We start from the raw sequence: 16659 nt of genomic DNA, 5'->3' as shown, positions 1-16659 counted from the left end.
GTGCCTGCATCATTTTATATTCCTGCTGGCAGCGTATGCTTCTGCCTCTACAAGTCGCTTCAGTCGTGTCCGACTCTGTGTGATCCCATAGATGAAAGCCCACCAGGCTCCCCCATCCCTGGGAGTATATGGAGGCTCTAATGTTTCCACATCCTCTTCAACACTTATTTTCCAATGATGGTGGATTTACATTTCCTTGATGGGAAGAGAGTAGGATTTTGTGTAGCATTTCGTGATCATCTTTTCATGTGTTTATGGGTTATTTGCATATCTTCTCTGAAGAAATGTCTGTTCAGACACTTTGCCCATTTCTAAACTGGTTGTTTATCTTTTTATTACTGAGTTGTTAGACCACTTTGTATATTCTGGATACAAGTCCTTTATCAGATATATAATTTGTAAATATTTCTCCCACCCTGCAGTTATCTTTTCACTTACTTGGTAGTTTCCACTGGTGAACAAAAGTTCATTTCATTATTGTCCAGTTTATCTAATTTTTGTATTGCTTGTGCTTTTCCTGGGTTATGTAAAAAAAATCATTGCCAAATTCATGGTCATGAATGTTTATACCCACGTTTACTTCTAAGAGTTACATGGTTTTTGTTCTTACATTTAGGCCAGTAGTCTGTTGTGAATTATTATTTTTTGTGTATTTTGTGAAATAAGGAGAGAGTGGGTCATGGCTAAAATGTCAAGGACACTTGGTGTGCTTATAAAAATCTAAGTAGTCTTTTTTTTTTTTGACTAATGTTCTATTTGTCTTTAGGACAATTTCCTTAGACTTTAAATGTTCAGATGTTTGAAATAGATTTCATGAGTTACAGAAGTTTCACTGGGGAATGGATCCATGGAGCTGCCCAAGCTACCATTCTGGAAATAGAGCTCAAGCTGGTTTTTCTTGCTTTTTACATGTCCCGTGGTATTTTGTTGAAAGTTTGGCATGCTGTAGAGGACAGTAGGTAGTGAAGTGATGCTATTAAATACTACACGCGCACACACACACACACTCACACACACACACACACACTCACACACACACACACACACACAATTTTCCTTCGGCTAGTCATTCAGTGTGAGGGAGGTATGTGTTAATCGGGTCCAGGGTAGTGTGAGGGTGGTTTGTTGCCGTGGTTACCCCATTGCACCATAGGACTGATGTTTCTCTAGCTAAGTGCTTCTCACCTGAGGGTGACTTTGCTTCCTAGGGATATTTGGCACTGCCTGGGGCATGTTGGAATTCACGGTGTGCTTCTGACATCTAGTGAGTAGAGGCTACAGGTGCTGCTGAATATCCTGCAACTCACAGGGCAGCACCCCAGCTTCCGCAGCAGAGTGATCCAGGGTCTGACGTCCGTGGTGCCGAAGGTGGGAGGCACTGCCCTGGTGCTACCTCATGTTTAAGGTGCGGGCCAGTTTGCTTCACCTTTTACTTGCAGGAAAGGTGGCAGAGTGCTCTTTCCAGCTTTCTAAATTTCAAGATGGAAATGGAAGTCTTACTGATTTTGTCACATTGTGTGATTTATTTGCCAACTGATACTGAGCTGAGCTATGCCCAGACATCTCACTCCTGACTTTGTTTCCCTGTTCCGGGGTGATACATTAGGGCTCCTTCCTTATGACTTCGTTTAACCTTAATTACCTCTTCCACAAGTCCTAAGTCCATGGAGGTTCATGGATCAATAAACCCAAGGCTCCTAGACTAGTGTCTCGGACAAAGAGTGCTCTGTGTGTGCCCAAGGGGTCACTGTTTTGTTGCTGTGGTCACTGTTGTTATTTAGCTTTTGTGCTACTTGAGTATCCTGGTAGGTTCTGACTTTATCCCGTTGGCGTGCATGCCAGTTACTCAGGCATGTCTAACTCAGTCCATGGCGACCCCGTGGACTGTAGCCCGCCAGGCTCCTCTGTCAGTGGGATTCTCCAGGCAAGAATGCTGGAGTGGGTTGTTGTTTCCTCTTCCAGGGGATCTTCCTGACGCAAGGATCGAATCTGTGTCTGCTGCATCGATAGGCAGACAGATACTTTTACTGCTGGGCCACATGGGAAGCCAGCTTTATCCCTTAGCACATGTGTGGTCAGATTAAATAGGACTTAAACAGGGACTTGGCTGAGCAGGACATGAAGAGAAGGCTGAAATACCTGCAGCAGTTCTGACTGTGTTCATGTCAATACACCGCCAGCTGTTTCCCCAGCAGAGACCTGGGGACTCTAAGGTAACAGGGTTGTGTCTCCCCACCCTGCCACTCTCTCCTGAACTGGACTGTCTTTCCTCTGTGGGTCAACTTGAACTGGCTCACAGACCCTGGACTCATCTGAGCCTTCTATAAGTCTCTTCTTGGAAAAGTCTTTGGAATGGAAATTTTAAAAGTCCATCTTCATCTTGATAGGTAAAGAATGACCCAGTGACAAAGGTTTTTAAGGGGAAGGCAACATACCCCAGAGGCAAGGATAAATAAAAATGTCTTTCTCGAAGTTAAGACCCAAATCGTGTATACAAGATTCATGCAAGGCGCTTTCACAGCGTAGGGACCAGAGAGGGGAATCTTCTCATTCACAAGGCTTCTGGTATAGGGAGTATAATGTATTCCTTCAGAAAGAAATACAAGGAAAGAAAGGGATGGGTAAGTTAAAATCAAAATTGCCATCATCAAATCTGTATTTGTTTATATAATACATGCATTCCTATAAGTTACATTTTTTTTCATTTCTGCTTTCATATATCAAAAAATTTCTCCTTTGGTCCCCAGTTTTATTTCTGAAGTGGTGTGTGTGTGTGTGTGTGTGTGTGTGTGTGTGTGTTGATTTTAATCAAAAGCAGGTTTTAAGAAAAATAAGTTCCAAGTTTTTTTCCCCTTTCAAGAGTTAATGCACTTCAGCATACTAATGGAGTTCTTTGGGGAACTCAGCGTGGAGCTGGGCATCAGACCCTTTTTCAAAGTGGAAGATAGTTGTGTAATATAACTCCCTTTGTGTGAGTTCCTTGTGTAAGTAGCTCTCAATTCAGTGGAGTGTAAACTGCCCACATGAATGAGTGAATGAGCCTGTAGATGGATCCTGATTCGCTTACAATCAACGTAAGCTATTTATCAGAGCCTTAGTACTTGGATGGCACCATCTTAGTTAAGGCTGGTCAGCATCAAACTCTGAAAACAGCAAATCCTCGCATTGCAGTGTCTGTGTGATAAAAATCCCAAAGGACCTTGTGTACTGTGGAATGCAAACTTTACGTGCGGCCAGCAGATGGCACTGTTCAACCCAATTTAATTCAACTCTATCAGATGGATCTTTGGTCAGCCACGTTTTTACTGGGAAAGTGAAAGTTGCTCAGTCCTGTCCAACTCTTTGAGATCCCATAGACTATACAGTCCATGGAATTCTCCAGGCCAGAATACTGGAGTGGGTAGCCATTCCCTTCTCCAGAGGATCTTCCCAACCCAGGGATTGAACACAAATATCCCACATTGCAGTCGGCTTCTTTACCAGCTGAGCTACCAGGGAAGCCCAAGAATACTGGAGTGGCTAGTAGTTTATCCCTTCTCCAATGAATCTTCCCGACCCAGGAATTGAACCAGGGTCTGCTGCATTGCAGGCAGATTCCTTACCAGCTGAGCTACCTACTAAGAACCTACATAAAGCATTGTGCTAGAGTTAGGGATGTAGCAGTAAACAAAGACAGAACCTCTATCACTCCCCCCCCCCGCCAGAGTTTATTTGTTGTTCCTATATTATGTGCCTGCCCTCTGATGCCCTCTTGCAACACCTACCATCTTACTTGGGTTTCCCTTACCTTGGGCGTGGGGTATCTCTTCACGGCTGCTCCAGCAAAGCACAGCCGCTGCTCCTTACCTTGGATGAGGGGTATATCCTCCCGCCGCCCTTCCTGACCTTCAATGTAGGATGGCTCCTTTAGTCATTCCCGCGCCCACACAGCCACCACTCCTTGGACGTGGGGTTGTCTAACTCAATGAAACTAAGCCATGCCCTCAGGCCAACCCGAGATGGGCGGGTCATGGTGCAGAGGTCTGACAGAATGTGGTCCACTGGAGAAGGGAATGGCAAACCACTTCAGTATTCTTGCCTTGAGGACCCCATGAACAGTATGAAAAGGCAAAATGATAGGATACTGAAACAGAAACTCCCCAGCTCAGTAGGTGCCCAGTATGCTACTGGAGGTCAGTGGAGAAATAACTCCAGAAAGGATGAAGGGATGGAGCCAAAGCAAAAACAATACCCAGCTGTGGATGTGACTGGTGATAGAAGCAAGGTCTGATGCTGTAAAGAGCAATATTGCATAGGAACCTGGAATGTCAGGTCCATGAATCAAGGCAAATTGGAAGTGGTCAAACAGGAGATGGCAAGAGTGAACGTCGACATTCTAGGAATCAGCGAACTAAAATGGACTGGAATGGGTGAATTTAACTCAGATGACCATTATATCTACTACTGCAGGCAGGAATCCCTCAGAAGAAATGGAGTAGCCATCATGATCAAAAAAAGAGTCCAAAATGCAGTACTTGGATGCATCTCAAAAACGACAGAATGATCTCTGTTTGTTTCCAAGGCAAACCATTCAATATTATAGTAATCCAAGTCTATGCCCCAACCAGTAATGCTGAAGAAGCTGAAGTTGAACAGTTCTATGAAGACCTACAAGACCTTTTAGAACTAACACCCAAAAAGGATGTCCTTTTCATTATAGGGGACTGGAATGCAAAAGTAGGAAGTCAAGAAAAACCTGGAGTAACAGGCAAATTTGGCCTTGGAATGCAGAATGAAGCAGGGCAAAGAGTAATAGAGTTTTGCCAAGAAAATGCACTGGTCATAGCAAACACCCTCTTCCAACAACACAAGAGAAGACTCTACACATGGACATCACCAGATGGTCAACACCGAAATCAGATTGATTATATTCTCTGCAGCAAAAGATGGAGAAGCTCTATATAGTCAACAAAAACAAGACCGGGAGCTGACTATGGCTCAGATCATGAACTCCTTATTACCAAATTCAGACTGAAATTGAAGAAAGTAGGGAAAACCACTAGACCATTCAGGTATGACCTAAATCAAATCCCTTATGATTATACAGTGAAAGTGAGAAATAGATTTAAGGGCCTAGATCTGATAGATAGAGTGCCTGATGAACTATGGAATGAGGTTTGTGACATTGTACAGGAGACAGGGATCAAGACCATCCCCATGGAAAAGAAATGCAAAAAAGCAAAATGGCTGTCTGAGGAGGCCTTACAAATAGCTATGAAAAGAAGAGAGGCGAAAAGCAAAGGAGAAAAGGAAAGATATAAGCATCTGAATGCAGAGTTCCAAAGAATAGCAAGAAGAGATAAGAAAGCCTTCTTCAGCGATCAATGCAAAGAAATAGAGGAAAAGAACAGAATGGGAAAGACTAGACATCTCTTCAAGAAAATTAGAGATACCAAGGGAACATTTCATGCAAAGATGGGCTCAATAAAGGACAGAAATGGTATGGACCTAACAGAAGCAGAAGATATTAAGAAGAGGTGGCAAGAATACACAGAAGAACTGTACAAAAAAGATCTTCACGACCCAGATAATCATGATGGTGTGATCACTAATCTAGAGCCAGACATCCTGGAATGTGAAGTCAAGTGGGCCTTAGAAAGCATCACTACGAACAAAGCTAGTGGAGGTGATGGAATTCCAGTTGAGCTGTTTCAAATCCTGAAAAATGATGCTGTGAAAGTGCTGCACTCAATATGCCAGCAAATGTGGAAAATGCAGCAGTGGTCACAGGACTGGAAAAGGTCAGTTTTCATTCCAATCCCAAAGAAAGGCAGTGCCAAAGAATGCTCAAACTACCACACAATTGCACTCATCTCACACACTAGTAAAGTAATGCTCAAAATTCTCCAAGCCAGACTTCAGCAATACGTGAACCGTGAACTTCCAGATGTTCAAGCTGGTTTTAGAAAAGGCAGAGGAACCAGAGATCAAGTTGCCAACATCCACTGGATCATGGAAAAAGCAAGAGAGTTCCAGAAAAACATCTATTTCTGCTTTATTGACTATGCCAAAGCCTTTGACTGTGTGGATCACAATAAACTGGAAAATTCTGAAAGAGATGGGAATACCAGACCACCTGACTTGCCTCTTGAGAAACCTATATGCAGGCCAGGAAGCAACAGTTAGAACTGGACATGGAACAACAGACTGGTTCCAAATAGGAAAAGGAGTACATCAAGGCTGTATATTGTCACCCTGCTTATTTAACTTATATGCAGAGTACATCATGAGAAATGCTGACCTGGAAGAAACACAAGCTGGAATCAAGATTGCCAGGAGAAATATCAATAACCTCAGATATGCAGATGACACCACCCTTATGGCAGAAAGTGAAGAGGAACTAAAAAGCCTCTTAATGAAAGTAAAGGAGGAGAGTGAAAAAGTTGGCTTAAAGCTCAACATTCAGAAAATGAGGATCATGGCATCTGGTCGCATCACTTCATGGGAAATAGATGGGGAAACAGTAGAAACAGTGTCAGACTTTATTTTGGGGGGCTCCAAAATCACTGCAGATAGTGATTGCAGCCTTGCAATTAAAAGACGCTTACTCGTTGGAAGAAAAGTTATGAGCAGCCTAGATAGCATATTCAGAAGCAGAGATATTACTTTGCCAACTAAGGTCCATCTAGTCTAGGCTATGGTTTTTCCAGTAGTCATGTATGGATGTGAGAGTTGGACTGTGAAGAAGGCTGAACGCCAAAGAATTGATGCTTTTGAACTGTGGTGTTGGAGAAGACTCTTGAGAGTTCCTTGGACTGCAAGGACATCCAACCAGTCCATTCTGAAGGAGATCAACCCTGGTATTTCTTTGGAAGGAATGATGCTAAAGCTGAAACTCCAGTACTTTGGCCACCTCAAGCGAAGAGTTGACTCATTGGAAAAGACTCTGATGCTGGGAGGGATTAGGGGCAGGAGAAGAAGAGAACGACCGAGGATGAGATGGCTGGATGGCATCACTGACTCGATGGATGCAAATCTGAGTGAACTCCAGGAGTTGGTGATGGACAGGGAGGCCTGGCGTGCTGCGATTCATGGGGTCGCAAAGAGTCAGACACAACTGAGCAACTGAACTGATACTATGTACAGGATGAGAATGCTTATAAAAATAATCTCATGAGATTACAGACTGTGGTCCTGTTGTCATAGTGTTGGATGGGGGAGGGAGCAGGGAGGAGGACATACAAGAGACTCAAGAACCACAGCACAAAACAGAAACTTAAAGAGGTCCTTAGAGCCACAGAGACCGGCAGTGACGGTTCATGGGCAGTAAAAATCTGTCTCAGTAGTGATCAAAGGGGAACAATTGATTGTAGGGTCATCATTCAGCCTATTGTCTGTGTCTAGGACTTGGGACCACAAACCTTTATATAGAACCTTTAGGGCCAGGTGTGTTTAGAACTCAGAATTTGGGGGATTTTGAAAAAGTAGCAATATGTGTGTGCTGTACATTACCTGCCACCCCCACCACCACACCCCCGTGGAACCTGGTGAGCACTGTAACCAAACACGTTTGTTCTCGTGCAGTCAAATGTATAAGAACTCACAGTATCGTTTATTTGCATCCTCGTGCCAGTCAGATTTGGTTTGCTAAAAGCTTTTGTTTTTCAGAAATTTTGAATGTTGGAATGGCAGGTAAAGATTGTGGATCTATAACACAATATTCCAGGACAGAAATGAATTTACCCTCAAATCTGCACAGAACCACTTTGGTTTCTGAAAGTTAGACTTCTTTTTTTATTTACACATTTGTTTGCACTTTTGGATGTTAAGCATTGTCATTCCTGTATTTTTTAAGAATAAAGTAAACCAGAATTAATTTTTTTTGTAGAATGTTTAGATAGCTTCAGTAGATATGTTGAGATAATTAAGACTATTGCAATATCAAGATTGGAAACTATGACCTTAAAAAAAATGTTTTGCTCCTTATCACTCACAAACTAAACATGACTTGGGATTTCTGCTAAGTTGTAGTGTGTTTACTGATTAAAAAAAAAAAACACAGTTAAGTAAATAAGAAGACATTTAAACCAGTTAAATAGCTCAGGCTGTGTACTTACATTACAGCCAAGAGTCATAATACAAGTAGATTTTTATTTTACTCTGGTGCTCCATGTATGTCAACCACCATGATAAACACTGAGGATAACGATAACTGAGCTAAAGGAGTTAAGTTTTATGAAATCAGAACTAGTCTCTAGTATTTTTCTCAAATAGTTGCCCATGAATGAATGGTTGAAAACAATTAGATTGGTTAATTAGTAGCTGCTTTGATATACATATACACACTCACACGTGTGTGTGTGTATATATATATACATTTTTATAATGATGCTTATTCACTTTTGGATAAACCAAAAATGGTGAAAAAAATATTAGTTGATGAACCTCTTCCAGAAAGGTGATGTTTTGTGTGTGACAGAGATAAAAATTGAGATGAATTGTAGCAATAACAAAATCCTACACTCTTTTTATACTTATTTTAAAAAATCTAGTTGTTTGTATATATATGTGTGTTTGTGAATGCATATGCTAAAGATTTGGTATTAATGCATAGGTTTTTTATCATAAGCCATTACAATATTAATAAAATAAAGTAAACTTTTCCTATAAAGATTCCTTTTCCTTTCCAAATAACAACATCGTCACCTACAACAAAACTGCATGACCACAACTACTGTTACCTTGGGAGGGGGTGTGGGGTGACCAGAAGCTTATTACTACAACCTCTATGTACCTCATTCCAATGAATCATTTTTTCCCCACTAGCTCATGAACTCCTCATGGTCAGGGCCTGTGTATCTAATAAAATGCCTGGACAGTCACAAGCTCCCAATAAGCACTTCTTGAAGATGCGTTCTTCCTAGCCATCCCCCAAGAAAAACCCCTTAATTTGATCTTACATTGCATTAACTATAGAACAGCATCTTCAATAGTTTCCTACTGCTGCCGTAAAAATGTGACAATACAACGTTAGTGGCTTGAAACAATAAGATTTTCCTCTTCTGCCGTTGCAGAGGTCAGAAATCCCCAAAGTCAAGGTGTTGGTAGGCAGCATTCCTTCTTGAAGGCTCTTGGGGAGAATCTGGTTTTTTGTTTGTTTTTTGTTTTTACCTCTTCCATGCTCTACAAGCTGCCCACATTCCTTGGCTTGTAGCCTCTCTCCTCCGTCTTGAAACTGGCAAGTCTCTAACTCTTTCTGGAGTCACATTTCTTTCTCTGACCACTGTCAGGAAGGATTCTCTACTTTTCTTTTAAGGGTTCATGTGTGTAGATTGGGTCAACCTGTATAATCTAGGTCATTGCTGTGTAAGGTAATGTATTCATAGATTATGTGGTTATGTTTAGGATTAGGGTGTGGACATCTTTGGGAACCCATTATTCTGCCTGTCGGGGGCTTCTCAAGGGGCTCAGTGGTAAAGAATCCACCTAGGAGACACAGGAGACGCAGGTTCGATCCCTGGGCCAGGAAGATGAGTAGAGGAGGAAATGGCTACCTGTTCCAATATTCATGCCTGAAAAATTCCATGGACAAAGGAGCCTGGTGGGCTATAGTCCGTGGGATTGCAAAGAGTCAGACACAACTGAGTGACTGAATGTGCACACAGACACACACACACGCAGACACACACACACACAATTTCGTTTCTAAGGATCCATCCCATGTCAAACAAAAGTGGTGAAGGAAGCTGGCAGAGGTCAGATGCCTCTTCAGAAGATGCAGAAACCCATGTTACAACTGAATACAAAAGACAGTAATCACTAGAGACAGTGAAAGTTTTCAAATATTGCACAAATACTTAAAAAATTCCCTCTGGCATATTTAGACATGGAGTGAAAACAAAGAAATGAGCCAGAGATGCTAGACATGAAGAATGTGTAGACACATTGCTATTCGGTGACTTCTATGGGTGTCAAGTAAGACCCCCTGTTTTAAGGAGGTTGAATATTTAAAATGAAAGAAACAAAAGAAAATGTGGGCTGTATTTTCTTATTTTAATCTAGAAAATAATATACTTTTGAGACTTTTTTCGTGAGTCTACTTTGGGGATGATCATTTGGAATACCTTGTATAGCATCTGGGAACTGCAATTTATGTCATAGCATGTGCTACGTAAAAGTATTTTGTTCTACTTTAAGAGTTTATGTTACCATATTCTTGATCTTTTAAATATACTTATGAATTTCTAGGTTATGAACCTGAACTGTACTTGGTGTTATGTTAGATCAATTGACCCACTATTTTATATTCCAAAAATATCCAAAAAAAACTAATTGCGATCCTCAGAGGACCTCACCAGGCTCCGCTGTCCCTGGGATTCTCCAGTCAAGAACAGTGACTGGAGTGGGTGGCCATTTCCTTCTCCAATGCATGAAAGTGAAAAGTGAAAGTGAAGTCGCTCAGTCCTATCCGACTCTCAGCGACCGCATGGACTGCAGCCTACCAGGCTCCTCCATCCACGGGCTTTTCCAGGCAAGAGTGCTGGAGTGGGGTGCCATTGCCTTCTCCGGTGATTGAACTACTCACGCCTTTCTTCCAGTTAAATCCAAGAGAGGTCTTTGTGGTTCTTTACACCTGTGATTTATCTACCCTTGTAGCGGGTCTTCAGTGTCTCCAGGGTTGTCTCGGTCATTCGGGATCAAGGGGAGCCTGTTCAGACACTTAAGACTTTGGGCCAGTGTGGCCGTGACCTCACACCATTCTGTCATCTTTCCACTCCTCTGGATTGCCCCACAGCAATAAGGATGATTCTGGCCAGTTCCTGATACTACCCCCTCCACCGTCAGGGGAAGGTCAGCTATTTTTTGATCCCCTGGGGAGAGAGGCAACTCCTCAGTCAGTGTCCTAAAATAGCCTGCCATTCTCAGCTGCCGGACTGGAGGCCCTCCAGGGGAACGCAGAGGCAACACGAATCCACTGCCCGTGTGAGTGGGACTCCACTGAAACACCAGCTAAGAGCCGCTTCTCAAGAAGATCCTGCCTGCTCAGAAGTCTTTATTCTTTTTTTTTAACTGAGGATCTGGGTGTCCGCTCTCATTTATTTTCTTATTTTAGTTCAACAGAAACCAGTGAACTGAAAATGAGACTAAATATTGCCATCTTCTTTGGGGCTCTCTTTGGTGCTCTGGGGGTTTTACTCTTTCTGGTGGCTTTTGGATCAGATTACTGGCTTCTCGCGACTGAAGTAGCAAAGTGTTCAGGTGAACAAAATGTGCGTTTCTGCTTCAAAATATTGTTGTACTTGGTGGTAATGAGGATAGCCTCATGTATCTTCTGAGAATCCAAAAATAGGAGTGGAATGTGTACTTCTTCTCAGAAGAGAGATGTAGGAAGCTAATGATCATCATTATTTGGGAAACAATACGTTGCTTAAAAAATTTCCCAGATGTAATTATTCAGATTGTGTTCCTTGTGTTGATACCAGTTACTTCATTTGTGTTCTGTACAGGTAGAAAACGTCACTTTACACCATGAAGGATTCTTCTGGAGATGTTGGTTTAATGGGGTTGTGGAAGAGAATGATTCCAATATCTGGCAGTTCTGGTACAGTAAGTACAATTCAGCCTTATATCCCCCCCACCCCGACCCCTGGCTTGTCAATAAAAAAGAACAGTTTCTTATTTTGGTGCACGTCACTTACAAAACAAGATTGGATTCTTAGCTGTGGAATCTCAATGGGGTATCTTTCAAAGGTTCCTTTCAAAGGTTCCTGATTCTTTTTCAGTAAACAGAATTGGCTATAGAAATAACTATTTTATTTTCTAACATAAAATTGTAGTCCATATTTACGGCAGAATTGGACAATCCACTGTTTCCTTGCTCACATTTAAAATACATCATCCTTAACAAACAAATATTCTCTATAGTGTGTTTTTGGAATGTCTAATTATTGCTATGTTGCAAATAAATGTTTTTATTTTGGGAGCTATGAATCCTTGAAGTCACAAATTTAAAAATTCGGAATTAGAGATGTATTATTTTATAGTAATAGCTTCAAATTTTAAAAAAATCTTTTTTTATAATGGATCAGTTATGAGCAGTGACAGATGAAAGCTTGCTCTATTAAGGCTTAAACCAAGTTTGTGGGCAATATCAAGAAATGCTTTGCTTTTGATGTTTCCATTCTCTCACAGAAACTTTAAAGTTCTTTTTTGAAATAAAATAGCTCCTTAAAAATAGAGTTGCATTCTTTCAACTGTATTTTCTATATTGTTATTAATCTTTGAAAATCAATTCACTGAAAATAGCTAGCCTTTATCTTATTGCATCCAACAATGAAAGAACTGTTTATTACCTTCTGACTTACTGTGGGTTGAAATTATTAGTCTTCTTCTCAAAACTACTCCTGTGATAAATCAAAGTATGGCACTTAAGTCAAGATTATGGAGTATACCGTAAAAATTTGAGATCACAGAAGATAGGCCAATAGTAAATTGGCATATGTTAAAGGAACAAAGTTAAGATGAAATGGCATTTTGAGAGAAATATTTCATAGAGTTTCTGATTGTCATTTGGGGGAGGAGAATAAGCATGTGATCTGCCGATGAAAATTATCTAGGCTTTGGTAAAGTGAAGTAAGTCAGACTTTGCAAGAGGAAGAGTTTGCCAAGACTTAGAGAAGGAAAAAATATTTTACTCCTTAAAGGGTATCTGATGAAATCATCAAGATTTCAAACAACATTAAAGTTCTTTCTCGTGGTTTCTTCAAATACTAAAAATAAACTTTAATCATTAACTTGTATGGTCTATCATCTACATCTTTTCCCTGAAAGTAGAATATAGAAGAAAATTTGCATTAGTTAGAACCAATCATAGTTAGATCTAAATTTATTAGATTTTTAAACAACAACATTGTGTGTGTGTGTGTGTCTGTGTCGGGCATTATGTTGGGAACTGGAGAATACTGTTGTGAAAATGAATGAAATCTGGTGATTTCAACTGTAGGTGATATTAAGGGCATTCTCTCCACTGGATTAGGTCATGAGCTAGACGTTTTAGATGAATCCACTTTCCAGGTCTCCTGTGCTATTCCATGTGAGACTTTTAAGGAAGTTCCTCCCTGTTCAATAATTCTCTGAGCTTGTTGATCTGTAGTTTTATTTTGCTTGTGTACCCCCCACAGCCTGTATTTCTCTTCTACTGGGAACAAATCTTCAGGCAGCCTCTCAGTAACAAATACGTCTGTTTTGCCTTCCTTCCCAGCCAATCAGCCCCTGTGGAAGAACTGCACCCACGCTTACCTGTCACCATACCCCTTCCTGAGAGGCGAGCACAACTCCACCTCCTACGACTCTGCAGTCAGTAAGTACTCAGTCCTCAGGGTGCCTCCGGAAGGGTGGTCTTTCTGAAACACTCCCCCCATATCAGCTTTGTGGGCAATCAAAAAATAATTTATAATTTCAATGTGTTTTTTAATATCAGTCATGTATAAAATAGTAAATAAGATGTCATTTTTATTTATTTATTTATCTTTGATATGGACTTAAAAAAAAATCTTTATTGGATTTGTTGCAGTAGTGCTTCTGTTGTATGTTTGGCCATGGGGCATGTAGGATCTTAGTTCCCTGACCAGGGATTGAACCCACATCCCCTGCATTGAAAGGTGAAGTATTCTCCATTGGACTGCCAGGGAATTCCCAAAATGTCATTTTTTAAAATACCATTTATAATCTTAATAAAATACAACTTTGGTCCGAAATCAAAGCCCATTTGCTTGTTGCTTATCATGATAATTTTTTACAAGTGTGTTTGTTTTCTGATATGAAAATAATGGTATTCATCAGGAAGATGGGTTTCCCAGGTAGTCCAAATGGTAAAGAATCTGCCTGCAATGCGGGAGACCCAGGTTCAGTCCCTGGGTTGGGGAGAACCCCTGGAGAAGGGCATGGCAATCCACTTCAGTATTCTTGCCTGCAGGCTACAATCCATGGGGTCGCTAAGAGTCGGACACGACTGAGACACGCATCAGGAAGAACTGCTCTGGAAGATGTAAAACTTGTCCTACAATGGAAACCACTGTAATATACACCCTGATTTTAGAACATTTTTGCCATTGTCATACATAAGAACATGATTGCGTGCTAAGTCATTTCAGTCATGTCCGACTTTGTGACCCTGTAGACTGTGGCCCACCAGGCTCTTCTGTCCATGGGGATTCTCCAGGCAAGAGCACTGGAGTGGATTGCCATGCCCTGCTCCAGGGCATCTTCCTGACCCAGGGATTGAACCCACGTCTCTTATGTCTCCTGCATTGGTAGGCAGGTTCTTGACCACCAATGCTGCTATTGCTGCTAAGTCGCTTCAGTCGTGTCCACCTCTGTGCGACCCCATAAACAGCAGCCCACCAGGCTCCCCCGTCCCTGTGATTCTCCAGGCAAGAATACTGGAGTGGGTTGCCATTTCCTTCTCCAATGCATGAAAGTGAAAAGTGAAAGTGAAGTCTCTCAGTCAGGTCCGACCCTCAGCGACCCCATGGACTGCAGCCTACCAGACTCCTCCGTCCATGGGGTTTTCCAGGCAAGAGTACTGGAGTGAGGTGCCATTGCCTTCTCCGATGCTGCTATTAGGTTACTGTATTTCTACCAAGTGATGAAACTTCATTGTGTGTGATATTCCGCAGAAGAAGGAGAGCCCTGTGCTGTTAACTAGGAATCATGATTGCCCAGCTTCTTTCGTGTTTTCATACTACTTTTTCTATAGAAACTGTATAAACTTAGTTTCTGTAGAAAGTATACAATATTTAGCACATAAATCTAATTTTTAAAAGTATATAAGCTCAGTATGTCAACTCTATTCTCAGCTGGTTTCATGAAGTTTTTCATAAGAGAGTGCTTATCCTAAGCTTAAAACTAAGGGTTGGTACAGAATTTAGTGGTGTCATTAACAGGGCCAAAAAAAAAAAATCTGTTTTTCAAAGAGAATACGTAACATTTAATATTCTGGATAAATGTATATTAGTCAGGATTCTCCAGAGAATCAATAGGAATTGTATGTGTGTGTACAGAGAGGGAGACTGAGGTTAACTGATTGATTGACTGGGGGAGGGATTTTAAGGAATTGGCTCATGCTGTTGTTTGAAAGGCTGTTACATTTGAAATCTGTGGGGCAAGGCTGCAGCTGGAGATTCAAATAACAGCTGATGTTGAGGCCTTGACTCTGAGTGCTAGAGACTTGGGTAGAATTTCTATGGTACAGTCCAGGGGAGGGTTCTTTCTTCTTCAGGAAGCCCTTTTCTGTTCTTTAAATCCTTCAGCTGATTGCACGAGGCCCAGCCCCTCATGCCGTGGGATAATCTACCTTACTGATAGTCTGCTGATTGTAAACACTGACACATCAGAATGCCTTTATAGCTGTTTTTAGGCTACTGTTTGATCAAGCAGCTGGGCACCATCATCTAACTAAGCTGACACATAAAATTAACAACCACAGAACTCAATGAACTTTTACATCTGTCATCCATTTTTTCGTCTTTATGTACAATATGAATTTCCATACATTTTAATTTTGTTTTGAGTTTGTCAGAGGGGATAGCAGCTGCTTATATCACATTATTAACATGACGTGTTATGGAGCAGGTGTGGATCCGGGTAGGAAAAGGGGTGAAGCTGTGCTTGTCCACCAGACTTGCCTGTGCTCAGAGGGCCTGTGGCTGCTGGTCTTGATAATGAGTGTGGTGCAGATGCTCTTTCCCGTAAAAATCTGCTTGGCTGCAACCAAAAATAGATAAGTACAGTTCCCCCATCGCTTCATCATTGTTTTAAAAGACAGTCGTCTCAGTCACACTTGCCAAACCTCCTCTACACCATTTACGATGTGGACCTTCTCACTGATGATAGAGGACGTGGCGTGGGGAACAGGCAGATACACTGCTTTATGTTATAAAAAGTTACATTACAGAGAGTTACGGAAACGCTATCCCTTGCTTGTCATTCTTTCTAGGACATTAGCTATTTGCATAAATATTTGCATATTGCTGTTGCTGATACTCGTGTGTTGGGGTCCTGTGATAAGATAGGTGCGGTAGGCTCCATATACTTAAAAGTGAATCTGCATATTTGAAAAATTTGCACCTCGAAGAGATAGTGTGTGTGTGCTAAGTTGCTTCAGTTGTGTCGGACTCTTTGCGAGCCCATGGACTGTAGCCTGCCAGGCTCCTCTGTCCATAGGATTTTCCAGGCAAGAATACTGCAGTGGGTTGCCATTTCCTCCTCCAGGGGATCTCCCCAACCCAGGGATCAAACCCAAGTCTCTTAGTCTTCTGCATTGACAGGTGGATTCTTTGCCATTAGCGCCACCTGGGAAGCCCTAAGGAGATGGTGGCGAACTTGCAAAGCAGGGTAACGCTATCTGTGCATAATAATGATGGGGAAGGGGTGAGTGCATGTCAGCGAAATTGCGCTGCAATTATGTTTAGAATTATGCTGCGTTACATATAATTACTGTGTCACTTTTTGGATCAAGTGACAAACCGTGTTCCATTTTTTTTAAGTTGTCACACTCCTCTTTGGCATACATATTGCAACTTCTTACTTTAAGCAAAAACACTAAGGAAAAATGACCGAGGTGAGAAGAGGTATGTCCTATAACAGAAATAGTGTATGCAGGTGATACCTGACATTATA

At 41.5% G+C, this 16659-nt stretch overlaps 1 protein-coding gene across 2 annotated transcripts in view; it reads left to right on the top strand.

Moving 5' to 3' along the window:
* The first annotated feature begins 10968 nt into the window (after positions 1-10968).
* The window catches only part of TMEM182 (transmembrane protein 182), a 50237-nt gene continuing 44546 nt past the window's right edge, over positions 10969-16659 (top strand). For both annotated transcript variants that reach the window (XM_042246358.2, XM_015094483.4), the window contains exons 1-3: positions 10969-11249; positions 11487-11586; positions 13241-13339. In XM_042246358.2, the coding sequence (XP_042102292.1) occupies positions 11118-11249; positions 11487-11586; positions 13241-13339 (331 nt within the window). In that variant the 5' untranslated portion in view covers positions 10969-11117. The remainder of the gene's footprint in view (positions 11250-11486; positions 11587-13240; positions 13340-16659) is intronic.

This window comes from Ovis aries, chromosome 3 (assembly GCF_016772045.2).
Source record: "Ovis aries strain OAR_USU_Benz2616 breed Rambouillet chromosome 3, ARS-UI_Ramb_v3.0, whole genome shotgun sequence".
Classification (NCBI taxonomy): Eukaryota; Metazoa; Chordata; class Mammalia; order Artiodactyla; family Bovidae; genus Ovis; species Ovis aries.
The sequence above is the reverse complement of the archived record's forward strand: the minus strand, read 5'-3'. Positions and strand labels throughout refer to the sequence as shown.